Source organism: Centropristis striata, chromosome 12 (assembly GCF_030273125.1).
Source record: "Centropristis striata isolate RG_2023a ecotype Rhode Island chromosome 12, C.striata_1.0, whole genome shotgun sequence".
In the NCBI taxonomy this organism is placed as follows: domain Eukaryota; kingdom Metazoa; phylum Chordata; class Actinopteri; order Perciformes; family Serranidae; genus Centropristis; species Centropristis striata.
The window spans coordinates 27,995,690-28,011,257 of NC_081528.1; the positions used below are offsets into that span (position 1 = coordinate 27,995,690).

Below are 15,568 nucleotides of genomic sequence, written 5' to 3' on the forward strand. Positions count from 1 at the left end.
AACAGTAGAACATGAACCGGCCCTTACACAACAGCATTATCAATGAATAACATGCACTCTGAGATGATCAATGACAAAATTACGTCATTTTAATGACAAATGAAAACATTGAAAGAAAGCTAGACAATAAAAGTCATTGTTATGCTGTGGAATATTACGACTGTGTCAAATAAAATAAAAAATTACTGAAAATCAACATGTTTAAAAATGATCCTCAGAATTATAATCCATGTTGCACAATGTGACAAAATACAAGATTAACTAACAGTATACATTTTTATATGTACAATGGCTCCAACAACAGGAGCCTGTAAAAACCACATGGCCCTGGTCACACCGGTCACTACTCTCCTGTTTCAAGTCTGCTGATGTTGTTCTGGTACTTTTTATCTGCGAGTAGTGACAAAGTCATCTTGTAACATCCTGGTTGTCGTCTCTTCAGACACAGATGGTGCTCGTTCAGTTCATTCACTGCACTGCAGGTGGCATAATAAATCAGATGTTATCCTGTCAGACAAAATGGTTTTCTCCCAGAGGTAGTCTGCAGGTTTTAGGCCCACTGACAGCATCTGAAGTGAAAGCACCTGACCAGGTTTGACATAAGGAAAAGAATGACACCTTAATCGCGCTATGACTTCCATCTAGCAGCTAATCCCCATGACGTGAACCGTGTGCAGCATGAGCACCCATGCGCTGAGGATCCTGGGACGGGTAGTGGATCTGACCAGGAGGTCTCATGCTCATTGGAGGGGGCATAGGTGGAGCCATGTGACCCATGGGGTGGAACATTGGTGGGCCAAAACCTGATTAAGCAAAAGACAAGGAAAACAGCATTAGGTATCTACTTTTCTCACTGTGTTTAAATCATTTACACAACCTGGTGATGAATTAATTCTTCTCAGCAGCTTAAAAAAAAACACCTGTCTTTTCTAAAAATCAATTTAAGCACTTTTAAAGCTTTTCCAGCACCACAGCTGTGGTGGTAAATTACACATTTATATATAGTATATACAGTATACTCATTTCACTTCTATGTAACATTAAAGCAGATGTTGTTGTGCTATAACACAACCAAAATGATGCTTTGTGACAGACCGCATTCTACAGAAGGGTGACAAATTAAAACAAAGTTTCATGTTTCAACAGCTGTTTGTAAGTAGACTTGGCATCCCATGCAACATTTCAAGCACTTTCGATCAGTTCATTAAAAACCCTGAAAATATCATATTAAAGAGTGTTCAAGAGAAAAATATGGGATGGTGGTTATGATTTTACCTGGAGGCGGAGGGTTGATGCCTGGAGGTGGGGGCAGAGCGATGTTCATGACTGCAGGAGAGGTGCTAGGGTCCAGGTTAAAGTAGTTTGCAGGAGCCTCTTCATCTAAAGCTGGTGGTGGAGGAAGAGCTATGGCACAAACAGAAACAGAATTAACATGACAAACAAATACATTTCTGCAATTGCAATATCCACCATCAATCCCATTCATTTTCTAGTATATATGAACAGAAAGACAGAAGAAAGAATCAATAACTAATGACACAATATGGAAATTAGAGACTACTTTAAATTACATTCACATGACTATGTCCCTATGCATACACACACACAACTCCTGACAGACTCACCTCCAGGTAGACCAGGGACAGGATCCAGTCTGGTGCCCATCTCACTAACCCCATCTTTGATGCCCTCCTTCCCTCTGGCTGCCTGAGACCTAAAAAAGACAAACAATACAAGTTATATATTTAACCACAAAGTTCAAGTGACCCGCCCTGCATGAATTCCTTGCTGTGGTAAAGCTATTAATGTGGTTGTAATAATATTTAAAAGCACTGCAGTCAGTGGTTTACTCTCAACTGTGACTGTGATGGAAAAATTATTTCAAGCTGTTACTTTCATACACAGTCTCTTTGAACACCACCTGGTGTTTAATAAGCAAATTATCACTTTAAATCTTCACATTTCCTCCCATGTGGTTCCGCTTAGTCAGACCGTATGAAAACCCGAGAAATCTGTTGGCAGGCGTTCTTTTTGGGAGGTTAACGAAGTGCATGAAATTAAAGGTCTGGGGTCCGTTTGGTGATAGACACCCTAACGCTTAATTTCCACCTTCATGATTAGCTTCTTACCTTCCCCACTTGACAGTGAGCCTCCGTCCATTGATGATGAGTTTGTTGAAGGACTTCTCAGCAGCCATTTCAGCTGCCTGCCGAGTGGCAAACTGGATGAAGGCGCACTGCTGCCTCTGGACTATGGTAATAGTGCGAATCTCACCAAACTGGTAGAAGTGGCTCCTGAAAGAAAAGCGATGAATGTTAAATGGACCCAAAACACTAGATGTTAGAAACTGTTCTTTTATGACAATGAAATTCCAGTGGCCACAGGGAGTAGTACAGGCGTTATGAAATAGAAATGCTTACTTGAGATCTCCATCAGTGACAGTGTCTCCCAGACCCCCTATGTAGAGGGTGGTGATGGACTTGTCGTCTGGTGGGTCCAGTCGGGGCATAGTTGAGGCCCGTTTCAGCAGCTTGTCAGCTACTGGGTCATTGATGCCGTAGTAACGGTCCTTTATGTTCTGGTCAGCAAGAGGATCATCAGGATCTGTGGGCTTCTCGTGTCTGTGTGAAAAGGAGAACCAGAATGAGAAAATGCTGACGGTGCAACAACTGTAACAGATATAAGGAAATTACAGTCAAATTGAACTACAAGAGCAAACTAATTTCTATTTTGCTTGTGTTGATAAGTACTCAAAAAACTCATCAGTGTAAAATTCAACGTAAAATAAATCAAGATAAGAAACACTCAGCACACACTGGTGATCACAAAGTACCAAGTTTGGCAGGAGCTGCATCTGCAGCAAATGGCATTATGTGTCACTCACCTGTATGGACACTCCTCGCCTCTCTTACACTCTCCCTTCACCCAGAAGGAGCAAATGTGCGGCCTGTTCCTCTTGTAGTATGGAGTGGTCCGGGCCAGCTTCAGCAACATATCGCTAGAGCTGGGCGCTTTACCGAGCTGGCCCACCGGCCGCGTGCCATCAGAATTGGCTATCTAAGAACACAGAGGTACAAATGGGCATGAGGGAACAATAAAGAAAGAAAAGGAAAACTTAAGGATGTTTTGGGCCATTTTTTAAAAACAATTTCACAAAACACATTTAAATTGCTTAACTAGTTAACATTAGAACACCGAAGGCCAGGTATACACATATTTCTGTGCTTTACAATTGTGTAGGAAAAAAAATAAAATTGGACTTGTTTTGAAGGATTTGAAATTGGGGACAAAGGAAAGGGTACAGAACATCCCAACAAACTAGTTTGAGCTATTGTAGTTGTATGAAATGTACTTTTGTCTGCATCAGAAAGTATTTATACCTCTCTTTCCATGTTCTGTGTGTAGTACTCCTTGTTCACATCCGACTTGGGAACCTCATCTTTAACTGACAGCCCAGTGTCTCTGACTTGGATGGGCAAACCTGTAAAACACAAGGTGTGACAAGAGGATTAAACTCACATAGATACTAACTCTATATGCCTCAGTGAGCCATAAATATTGTACACAGGTTACATTACAATAAATCAGTTAGAGAGACTCACCATACTCCAGGTCCAGCAGACATGTCTGACAAACGTTCTTCATTTTACTGCAGGTCTGACAGACCTCTGTCTTCTTGAAACGCATTCGTGTCCCTGGACACCATCGGAACACTGTAAATGGTCGAGCGCAAATCTGATGGGGAAGAAATTAAAATGTATCAATATATTTACATGGAGCATATTGTTAACAGTATAAGCTAAACAATGTGGTGTGCTGCATAATCAAGAGGCAAAATATTGTAAAACATACCTTGCATTCTTTCCCATACTTCTCCTTGGTCTGTAAAATGAAGCATGAACAAATTTAAAACTACACACCAACAAGAATAAACGCTAAAAGAAAATAACCTTTAAATAGTTATGATGCACATTAATATAAACTCACCATACGAATGTAAGGGTTTTCTCCTAAACATGTCTGACACAGAATTGGAAAATCCTGAAAGACCAAAGGAAAACAGATCCATTCATTTAGAATAAACCAAGCACCATATCTGTTTTACGTCCCACAGTCACCTGATGCATGCTCACTCCAACTTTGCCATCTGTTAAAGGATGCCGTTTCAAACTAAGTGCTAGTTGCTGAAAAGGACCTTGTCTTAATCCACCCCACTGACAGCATCAGCCAAACACCTAAATATAAGCAGCTCTTGTGGCTCAAGCGTCAACTACACAGTCTAGGGTTGCAAAGTTTATATTCTGGTGTCTTAATAAAACCAACATTGGCCAAAGGCCCTGGCCCAGAAGTGGAAACTGATATGTTGCCTTATATAGTAAGGGTACCTTTTAGGATGATCAGAAATACAATTGCTTAATTCACAAACGTACTTTTTGATTAAGGGTCCAGATATGGTAGATATTTGATAACTTCAGTTTAGCTCAAATGCAAGATTATATTAAATAGTTTCCCATAAAAATGAACAGCAATGAGCATAAAAAACATAAATGAAAAATGTATTTAACTATGGGCTGTGTTTGACACACACCACATTTCTTCTGATATTTCAATTCATAAAATTGACCCTGGCCTGTCAATGAAGCGGGTTGGTCCTTTCCTGTGAGCGCCTGCTAAGCAAACGTTACAGTTTTAGCCTTATATGCGGAGGGACTAGCTAATCCAGTACAACAAACAATAGCATTATGGTGTTATAGGCTGTCTCGGTTCTACATAAGCCGGTTATGGATGGATATATAACTTGTAAGATGATTGGGGTTACTTGAGGCAACTTCGTTTTATTATTGTTCGCCTGCTGGTGCTAGCTTCCATTAGCCCGGTAGCTAACTTTAGCACAAAACAAGTTACGGTTAAATTAATCGAGAGCTTGTTTTGAACCCAATATCGTCTGTTGTCATTCATATTCTGTGGCTCACTATTGTCCACATGAAATATAAAGGTTTTTTTTAATTCACTCTGTAGTGTAACAGAAATATGTTATGAAGCTAGCAGCCACGCTTCTACTAGCTAGCGTTAGCTAACGGTATGCTAACCTAGCTACCAATCAAATGAGCCACGTTTTTGGTGAACTAGTAGGTTTTATGGTCACGTTATTCCCTCTAATTTAACGTGAATTAGCTGTATTTCAGTCACAGTCTCTGCCATGTGAACTATAATGCCGATTAAACGTACCGCGTCTTCCCAGTTCTGTCTATTGTAGGTGTTGGATCCCAGGGACGTCGCCATTTTGCAGAGTGTGAGCCAAGCGGGCCAAACAAGAGGTGTCAGACCACAATGCACCGCGCCGAGAGCCACGTCTCACCTTAGGGTGTCGCCCTATTTCAAAAAACTACTACATAATCTGGTTAAGAAAAACAAGCCAATATTAGAAGCAAATGTGAATATTGGGAATGTACAAACCATTGAATTTGCACCATAAGTAACTCTGGTATATAGATTTTAGTTATAAAGGTGTATTTATGTTTATGGTCTGTAAATTTGCTAAAGTATTATAAAATAAGTGTCATTTCTACTTGATGCTACTAGACTTTTCCCATTTTAGTACACTCAGGTACATTTAGGTCAAGGAACTTTTTAATTCATTAAATGTATCCGCCAGTTATAGTTTGTATTTATTTGTAGATCAGGATTTTACATTTAAAAAATGTGATTAGTTTATAAAAGTGTTCAGTGTTCTTTAATAAACAAATAAACTCACAGCTTCACACTGACTAGCTACACTGTCAAAATGCTGATGACATCATATATATATATATATATATATATATATATATATATATATATATATATATATATGATGTTGTAATGGCAAATTTGTACTGTTACTTTTGACTCTTCAAGTACATTTTTGCTGACAATGTAGGCGGCCTAAAATAACATTTTGATTGCTTTAACTTGAAGCTGAATATTTTAACACTTGTAGTGCTACTTTTAATTAAGGGAAGTAAGTACTTTGTGTGCGTGACTGACAGGCATGGAGGGAGGGATGGAGGGAGGGGGGAGAGAGAGAGAGAGAGAGAGAGAGAGAGAGAGAGAGAGAGAGAGAGAGAGAGAGAGAGCAAGGCTGACTGGCTGGTGTGTGTGAGCTTGTTTAAGCCAATTGTGTAGTCCACTTACAGTTTATCTATCCACCTGTTCCAATTCAGGTCAGGGTGTCTTTGCTGTGTGAAACTCCAATTAGCAGGGCATAGGATGTGTGAGATTACGGATGGGCATTAAGCCCCTAATGTTTATTTAAGGTCAGGATGAGTTTGTGGAGGAGTCAAAGGACGTGGGATTAGATCCAGGCCCAAAGAGAAATTCTTTCATAGTGCAGGTGCCATCAAAAAAGGAAGTCTGCTGCACTTTCAGGCTACCTCTAAATTAAAAAATATTTCTATGCTCTTCTGTTGTATAACTCAGTGACTTTAACATGTATGATTAGTTGCATTGTGCTCATCAACTAAGTAACACTGATTTCTGATCAATAATTGTTCCTCTACTAGCCCGACAAGACAGCCTTGTCTCACCCTGTGTTAGTTGGACTCTGAGGTAAACCTTCTGGGCATCGCCTCCTTTGTTTTAATGAGTCGCGTGACCCTGTCTCCTCTATCATGTGAGGAGGATGAGACAACTGGAGCAGTTTTGAAGGATGGCTTTGTCTTGGATTTAGCCACTCCCTAATCAAAATCACCACCTCACGAGTCACAAGGTCAGAGGACGTTTGTAGGTGTGCCGTTACCTCAAAGTCGCTCCATTCAAGATATTATAGAGTTGTATTGATGGTTGTGTTGATGTTAGATTTTACTATGTGACATTAGTTCTACACACTGTATGTTCCTTTATAATCATTTGTATATTACTAATCAGTTATAGACTACTTTTGTCATTAAACTACATTTATTAAAAGCTATATATAATTCAGGATTGATGGTGCTTGTTGTCCATTCTTTGTACAAATTATATGTGTCATATTTAATACAATACACTCAATGTTGTAATATCTTGGGTAATCTTAGCAGTACTTAAAGTATTATAAGATCACGATGAGTGATATTATACTTGTAATAATATTATAGGAATACTGGAGTATTTTTCAATTGTAACCTACATTATAGCCTAAGACTGATCATGCAAATATGTTTAAACATGCACACATGCACGCACGTCCGTGCATAAGAGGTTGTTGTAAGCTATAATCTGCATGGTTTGGTGACTAATCAAAATGATCACGACTGTCCCTGATCTCCTGTTACTGAGAAATAGGAATCAGAAAAACTTTCAGGATAATCCTGGCATCACTGCACAATTAAACTCCGAGTAGAGTAGCTCTGCACGGCCCATCAAGGCCGCTATAATCTCACTAACTGGAGAGCACGGATGCAGATAAACCCTTGCATGAATATGATCGCACAGTGATTTCTTTGAGGAGTTGTGTATGCATGTATGCGCATATCAGAGACAAAAATGTGCTGTGTTGGCGCCTCCTGTCGACAGTTATGGGCCACTGCCGGTGCACTGAGCTGCAGAAAGAGAGGGGCATTCTCAGATTTCCCGATTTCTCCCAGCCGAGTCCGCTGTGCCGCTTCCACATCACGGCCGACAGCAAACCGAGACGACGACGACGACGACATGCGCCCAGCGTGCTTCAATCCCGCAGCCATCCCGACTGGACTGTGTTGTCCCAGATCCACGTAGACCCAAACAAGGTGAGTACATCGACACAACGCGAGTCTCGACGCGGTGTTTTCGCACATGTTTGGTACACGACCGAGAGCCCCGCCGCTCGGTCTCCCAGGCCAGGCTAGTGAACATTGTCTGGCGCAGACGGTGAATGAGGCCAGTTTTTCGGCCTGACTCTCTCCTGCCTGGAAACATAAAGCCCCGGTGATATGGTGGAGGCTCGGCGCAGCTTTCTGCTCTTCCATATGGCAGCAGAGAAATGAGGCTAACGCTATTTTTTGAAGCGGGTCGGGTCGAAGTTTGTGCTCAGGATAGATCTGTGTCTGCCCGGCTGCTTTGCTCTGTGATTTAATATCGGAATTCCTTTATCCAGCCGGATACCGTAATGCAGCCCGGTACCAGCGACAGCGAGCAACTTGTTTTTGTAACTTTGTAGCAGCTGTGATGTATTGAGTATTTACCCAATGCTCGCCTCAAGTTAGCTTTAACAATTTGTCAACAATGTAGCAATTTCAACACAAACGCTACAGTCTCATGTGCCTCTTGCAATGGAAAGGCCAAACGATTTTGTGTGCAAATTATAATTAAAGGTCGATATGACTGTCTGCCACCTAGTCTTATAGCACTGCACATGACAGAGGTGGATAAAAGAGCACTATGGGAATGCAGCGACCGCTTTAACATTATTCAATTTGTCCAAATGGTTTCGGGAACTTGGGTTAATTATCAGCAGTGATGACAGGCTCCGTGTTATGACAGCAGACTATTTAGCTACCTGTAGGAATCATCTGCAGGCTCATTATTACAAATAATTGCTCCTTAGTAAGATTTCAAAACTATTTTGTCTTAGCTTTAAAGTCTGTTTGTGGGCAAACAACCCAAACAGATAGTGCTGACTATGCCATATCATTCTCCAGTTTTCCACAAAGTAGAGCAGTTTGGGATGCACTGTCAGCAAAGAAATGCACCCAGTTTTAAGTGTTTTAATATGTTGTTAATATGAGGCATAGCGGCTGCTGTCCCTGCAATGATGCAGTGTCCTTTCTTAAATAAGATGTCTTTGCCGTGTGAGGCTGCTTTGTTACTCCTTTTTGTGTACCTCCATTGAGATAGCTACATCCATTAAATACTATAAACACTTGTCTCGGCTCTGTAGCAAAAAAGGGGCAGTCCAGACCTGCCTGAAATCTGTTGCCTTGGGGTGTGTGCGTGTGCAAGCGTGCACAAGCGTGCACCTATGTGAGTAAGAGATTACTAAAGGAGAATGAGTCACTCTCAGAATGTATTTGGCAAAGTCATAAGGACTTTCCCTGCATTTTCGCCTCTGTTGCAGAAGACATTCACGTTACTGAAAAGAACCGTCCTTCTGGTTTTCTGTATCATGAGATTTATTTGACCAGTGCTTCACATTTTTGCTATCCCCAAGCCATGTGTTGTTTATCACATGGTTCCACCCATCGTTGGGGGAAAAATGTAGGGCTTATTCCATTTGCAGATTAGATTAAAAAAAGAGTGTGGTTGCTGTCATTTGTTTGTCAAATTTGTGGAGAGCTGAATCTTAAGTTGTGTTCTATTTATCTGTGCCAACTGTTTGTCTGGTTGTTCTAACCCTCCATCTGACTGCTCCCACTGGCTGCCAAACATGCTGTGATCTAGCGCTTTCAGTTGATGAAGGCTGCCACTGCTGCCGCAGCCATTTGATCATATATCAGCATCTCTTCACTTAGATATGCCTGTGAAATGCTGCGACTGGGTTACAATGCATACACATGGAGGTTGATAAAATACTGTAGGCATGACTGTATGTGACAGATCGCGTCACCGAGTGGTGTTTGGCCGTTTATCAAAATGAGCCGTGATCACAGACAGTTTGTCATTTTAGATTTTAGGTTTGAATGGGGAAGAGTAAGACGAATGTTGCTGTCAATCAAAGCTGTGACTGGTTTACTATTTAGCTTCTCATGGAGTAGGATGTAACTGTGGTGCAGCAGGGCTGCGATGAATGATTATTTTCATAATCAGTTAATCTTCTGATAATGTTTTGTATTAATTGTTTGGTCCATAAACTGTCAATAAATAGTGGAAAATGTCCAACCTGTTTCTCAAAGTCTAACGTGATTTCAGCCCAACATCCAAACGTTTTCAGTTGAATATAATATAAAACCAAGAAAGGCAGAAGGTCTTTATACAACAGCATTTTCTGCCATTTTGCATGAAAAAATATTTTAAAGATTCTTTGATTATCAAAATAGTTGGTGATAGGGCTCGCAATATATTGATATCATATCAGCATCATGATATGAGACCAATCGGTAACCTCCAGTCTTCGCTGGAGTCCATTAACCAATGTGTGATGTCACGGTGACTCTGTCCACTATGTCATACAGTCTTTGTATGGGACTAGATGTCTTCTTAGATTTTGGATATCATAATAGCATATTATTTTTCTGATTTTACAGGCTGCATTACAGCCAAGAAATGCTATTTTCTGAACTTATTAGAATATTCTATTATTTGCCTTTACCCACTGAGTCATTATATCCAATTCAATAAAGATTATTTATCAAAAATCCCATTGTGTAAATATTGTCTTAATACATCAATAGTCAACTCTGCAATATCCATATCACGCAACATAGTTGGCGAATATAATTTTGTCATTCAACTAATCGGTTAGTCTACTAATGAATGTAGCTCTATACTACAGTAAGTGAACCATCACTTTTAATGGTTTACACAAGGTAACTGTTGGGAAATTCAGTGCCCAACATGCCGTCTCTTGTGTTTTGTCCATGTCCACTCAGTGTGAGGGGGGCAGACCTCTCTTTAGAGCGGGGCTGAAGCCAGGCATCTTTCCAAACTGAAGCCCCCCCCAACCCTCTCTGCTGGGTATAAGCAAAGCTTTGTGCCACAGTACTGCTCCCTATGGTTCTTATTCATATACTACTACAACACCACTGGCTCCATTAGACACTGGAATTTACAATTGGAAGTGTACCCAAAATAGCCTGCTGTTTGACAGACAAACTCAGATGTTTCCTCATTAAGTCAAGCTTTTGGATTAATGCAGCAGAATGCAAGAAGCAGATTGTACCATCGCAGCCTGTAAGGTAGTTTGTATTGAAGTGCCTTTTTCTGCCTGGAATGTGGCTGCGGCATTTGTTGGCTTAGGCTGTGCTATCGCGAGGGGTATTGGAGAGCAGGAGCAGAGTAAATACATTTCAAACAGCACAGCACAACCGAGTATTAGCAAATGATCCGATAGCATCTGTAATCCTCAGGAAAACCTGGAGAGTTGTTTTTGAATAGTGCTAGCCTCCATCAGATAGTTGGCAGGCACTGGGGGTGTCCACATGTGTGACTGGCTGGCTAGGCTAGCGGCGCGGCTGAATGCTACAGTATGCAGGCAGATCAGATTACTGAACGATTAGCCATGGCCTCCTATCCCCAGCCCAGGGAAATGATTTTCCACTGTCATAATTCCCTAGACTGAATTACGCAGGCCAGTGACTCAGAGATACTCAATACTACAGGCCACAGTACTGCTCTGCATAACTGTTGCTCTCTGGAGAGAGGAGATAGGTCGGGAGTGGTTGTACCATTGTTGCACTGGAGGACAAGATATTTTCTAATTTGAATTTCTAGTTGAGCTGTAGTGCTTTTGCTCAAGCATGGACCCAGCATCAAGGGTTAACATTCATTGTGATGTTTACCCTTTGTTTGGGACTTGGACATAAAGGAGGCAGCTGGAAAACAGTCTCAAAACTCTAAACTATCCCTCACATGTCCTTCTATTATGAGATCTACGTCAAATATGTGAACACATGTCAGATGGGCAATGAGGCGGTGTAAATCAAGCAAGCCTCTAGTGGAATTTTGCTGAATGGAAAGATAGATGAAGAGAGAGAGTGGGGGAGAGGAAAAGTGGGAGAGGCTAGCCGGTAGAGGTAGGACCATGTTTCCAAGGTGCCTACCCCCTGAGGCAGGAATCCGATACATTCCAGAGGCTCCTGTATCCAGACGAATAATGGTGACTAGGGTGTAGCGTTTCATCAGATGACACATGATTGGAGCGTAAGTGCTGGGAAAGTAAGAGCTATGTCATAGGCTCAGAGGTAGCCAGCTCTGGTTGCCTGAGGGATCGGGAAATATTCCAGAAGAACAGGACAGGTTATGTGAGATATGGATTTATCCCCAACAGAAGACGGGATGGTTTTTATAGCTCCTCTACTTATCACACCCCCGCCCACTCGCCACTGTTTGGATATAGACATTCAGGCTTTTAGGTGACACTCTGATCCAGAACACGTTACAATAAACTGCACAGTATGAAAACTCTCAATTGTCTTTGGTACATTATACTTGGTTGTATTCTGATTAGGCCCATTGTGGAAGTTAAAGTGGTACTTAAATGACTCCTGACGCATAACCAAAAACTCATTAGATCCTGTCGGGCTACTCTCTAGACAAGTTAAGACATGAAGCTGTTTTCTAGGTTCATGACTTGCTGAGAACAGTGTGACATTGCTCTGTATATAATAAATTCACCTGGGTCGAGATCAACACCTGTGATGAAACAGTATCTGGAACCCAATCTAATTTTCTTCTTGAACAGAGTTTTCAACTCCAGAAATGTATGCTCACCAGCTTCTAAGCTAAAGGCTATTTATACTGCAGACACAGAAAAATACCCTGTTTTATTTAGTGGTCAAAAAACAAGCTGTCGGGTGTTAATGGACTTCACCTCAGCCATTCCGGTGGACCCTCGGGGTACAGCGCGCTCATACACTCGGCGAGGGAGCTCTCGGCACTGGCCTGTTAATGAAGCCATTTTCAGAGATGGAGAGATGCAGTAATGGGAACGCACCACTTCACTGCGGGATATTCTAACCCCGTCCTCATCATAAGTGCTATCAGTCAGCGGATACAATTAGATTTGTTTTTTTCTCCTTTGTCCATTTAGCCATTCAGAAGGCTCTTTTGAGAGATATGTGTGTGTGTTGCCTTAGCGATGCATTGAGACACGCATATCATTTATACTCTGAGCGTGTTTTATTGGGGTCAAGGTTTCGTACTGTTGCTAGAAAAACAGGATATCTGTGATAATCTCTGTTCTATGTAAATATTACCGTGAGCCTGTTTAAATCTTGGACATTAGCCTTACATCATTGGACCTCTGACTTAGTGTTAAAGGCTCACTGATGTGAGCACAGAGGGCAGACAGGTGGAGGGGAGGGGAGTCTGTATGTTTACCCAGTTGTCTGGTGGCCTTGCCGGGTCTGGCTGCGCCACAGATGCCACACACACACTGTCTCACCTACTTTAGAGCTGACGTGTGTGTATACGCCCACACTCACGCATGCTTCAAGTTGTTTACTATGCATATAGTATAAACTACGTGAAAAGTGTAAATTGTTTACAGGCTTTTCATTGAGAAACACACAGTATTAAATTTGTTCTCTTGTTGTTGTATGTTATATTTAGTAGATAGATGCATGCAACTTTTCCGTAACACCCTTTGTGATGTTGTGCTGTACAGCCAGAGTAAGACAAGTAGCTTGTTAAGTTTGCTGTTTTATGTTCCAAAATGCAAATGTTACTTGACGCCAGCTGTGTTTTGCTGCAGTGACTTTAAGCTCTTGTCCCCTGTGTTGATGACATTATGGGGTTGACATCGCTGAGAGCAGCTTTTTGTCTCTCATTTTGTACTGCTAGCAGAATCTGATCAAAGTGTACACTCAGTTTATCAGGTACACCTAGCTGAAATCAATGCAGCCCCATTAAAACACATTCAGACTAAACAAATTCATGTAAAACCTGCAAATTATAACTTTCTGTGTGATGTTGTGTGTTTTTTGATGCCTGATGCTGATATTTAGAGAGCAGGGTGGCTAATGACATATAATGCATCTGGTGAAAGACAATTTAATAGAAATAACAAATGTGACACAAAATTGGCAAACTTAAATGAAAATTTATTTGGCACGTTTTTTTGTCTGCATTGTTTCTGTCTGCAAGACATTTATTTTGAATAAAAAAACACCACAATTTTATCAATTAAAGAACTGTCCAATGGTAGTCAAAAAAACTAAATTTTGTTTAAAAAAAAATTGGTGCCTAAAATTCTCCAGAATCAGAAAAAGTGGTCAACATTTTTGGACCAGCACTTATTTTAACCATCAACGATGTAGTAGTCATTGCAGAGGTGATGCATTAGTTTTACTTGACTTTTAACTGACGACTAAGTGCTAGTCGGTGTCTTGATCCTAACAAGCTGTCTTTGCTTGCACTGTTTGACCGTCCTTAAACAAGTCCACAGCTGTGCTCTCTTCCTGTCAGTTAGACCATGTTCTGTTCCTACCAGCTCGAGTTCATGTTAACAGTGCTGTCATGATAAGCAGTGATATTGTAGGAAAGTGAGGAGTGAACAATTACAAAAGGTCACATCGAGGTTTCAGTTTTCTTTTGTTAGCCTATGATGATATGAGTACAACATAAAACCAGGCACGTCTGTGACACGGCCTTGAGATCAGACCAGGCCTGAGCATCATGGCGTCCCACCAGGACAGCAGGACTGAGTAAACTTTAGCAGGGCATCTGGTACCCGGTGTCCCTGTTTTTTCCTCTCTTCCCTCTCTCCCCTGTCTCTTAGCCTCAAAGCAGACCACGCCACCACACCAAAGCAAGTCATCTGGTGTCCAGTCGGCTCCCATCTGTGAGTGCATTTGGCTTTGGTGCAAACAAAGCATTGCGGCGTGCGAGCGGCCTCCGCTACATCTAAACACCGCGGCCCTGCTATCTAGCTTAATCTTTGGGTGGAAACTATGACTGCATTGCCAGGGTTATGGGTCATCTCCATTTCAATTCATTAAATTGCATCGAGGCATTGAGAATCCACCGTAACAAACTGACCACAGCTGATGGCATACCTCTTCTCCATTTTGAATTGCTGAGGTGGAAAGAATTGTAATGGTGCCGACCCGAGGTTTAGCTGCTGGCAGCTCAAAGTGTGCCCCTCCACTGATCCGAGGCGGTGCCGTGACTGCCCAGCCTGCTGTCTCTCATCCATCCTGTGTGTGTGTGTGTACGTGTGTGTGTGTGTACGTGTGTACGTGTGTGTGTGTGTTGTGTACGTGTGTGTGTGTACGTGTGTGTGTGTGTGTGTGTGTGTGTGTGTGTGTATGTACGTGTGTGTGTGTGTGTGTGTGTGTGCGTGTGTGTGTGTGTGCGCGCAGGACAGGTGTTGGCAACCCCGAGGTCAGTCCAGATGCAGCTGGGGCACCTAGACAGGAGGGCGGCTGGAGACTGCAAATGACAGCAGGATGAATGAGCTTTGTTTTGGCCACTTTTATTCAGATGGTGCAGCTTTCGAACGGGGTCAGTTGTGATGGTCAGGTGGTGTAACGGCTGGCTGCTCTCAGCGGGACATGCTTCAGCCGCAAGCGCTCGGTCCTTACAGGGCAGCTCGGAGGCTGTTTGGGTAAAGAAGCTAAACTAAAGGAACCATAGTGGGGTGTGCAAGCCTGCAAACACAAACACCACCCTACCCCCTCTGTGAAGTGTTAAGTGGCCGGATATGTTTGGTGAATGGGACACAGGTGTCTGGGCCTCGCCGTGTGTGCCTGGCCAGAGGTCTGTGTTTGTTTTCTCTCCGTAATGACCCCCAACTCTCCGCTGCAGCTCGACCGAAGCTCATTGGCTCTCAATGGACCGGGGTGGAGGCCCGTTCGTTCTTTTTTTTTTTTTTTTTTTTTCCTTCCTTCTTCTACTGAGGAACTGAGCAGTGGCTGAACTTGAGTCGAGATTCTAATGAAATTCAAGACATCCCTCAACACAATGTTGGGGCTAC

General features: G+C 42.1%; 2 protein-coding genes across 3 annotated transcripts in view; one reads left to right on the forward strand and one right to left on the reverse strand.

Annotated features, from left to right (window-relative positions):
- Nucleotides 1–69: 69 nt before the first annotated feature.
- rbm22 (RNA binding motif protein 22) lies at nucleotides 70–5,391 on the reverse strand. Of its 2 annotated transcripts, XM_059346944.1 has the most exons (12): nucleotides 5,230–5,391; nucleotides 3,988–4,041; nucleotides 3,853–3,882; nucleotides 3,603–3,735; nucleotides 3,381–3,481; nucleotides 2,885–3,057; nucleotides 2,421–2,621; nucleotides 2,130–2,294; nucleotides 1,695–1,714; nucleotides 1,626–1,664; nucleotides 1,276–1,404; nucleotides 70–803 (listed from the first exon to the last, which is right to left on the reverse strand). In XM_059346944.1, the coding sequence occupies exons 1-12, from the start codon at nucleotides 5,281–5,283 to the stop codon at nucleotides 649–651; spliced, it is 1,254 nt and encodes a 417-aa protein (XP_059202927.1). In that variant the 5' UTR covers nucleotides 5,284–5,391; the 3' UTR covers nucleotides 70–648. The 2 variants fall into 2 exon arrangements, with proteins under 2 accessions (XP_059202927.1, XP_059202926.1); XM_059346943.1 differs by having other exon boundaries at nucleotides 1,626–1,714; nucleotides 5,230–5,390.
- Nucleotides 5,392–7,588: 2,197 nt separating this feature from the next.
- The window catches only part of LOC131981287 (bifunctional heparan sulfate N-deacetylase/N-sulfotransferase 1-like), a 51,318-nt gene continuing 43,338 nt past the window's right edge, over nucleotides 7,589–15,568 (forward strand). Inside the window, exon 1 of the mRNA XM_059345510.1 lies at nucleotides 7,589–7,745. The gene's annotated coding sequence lies outside the window, so the exon portion shown is untranslated. The remainder of the gene's footprint in view (nucleotides 7,746–15,568) is intronic.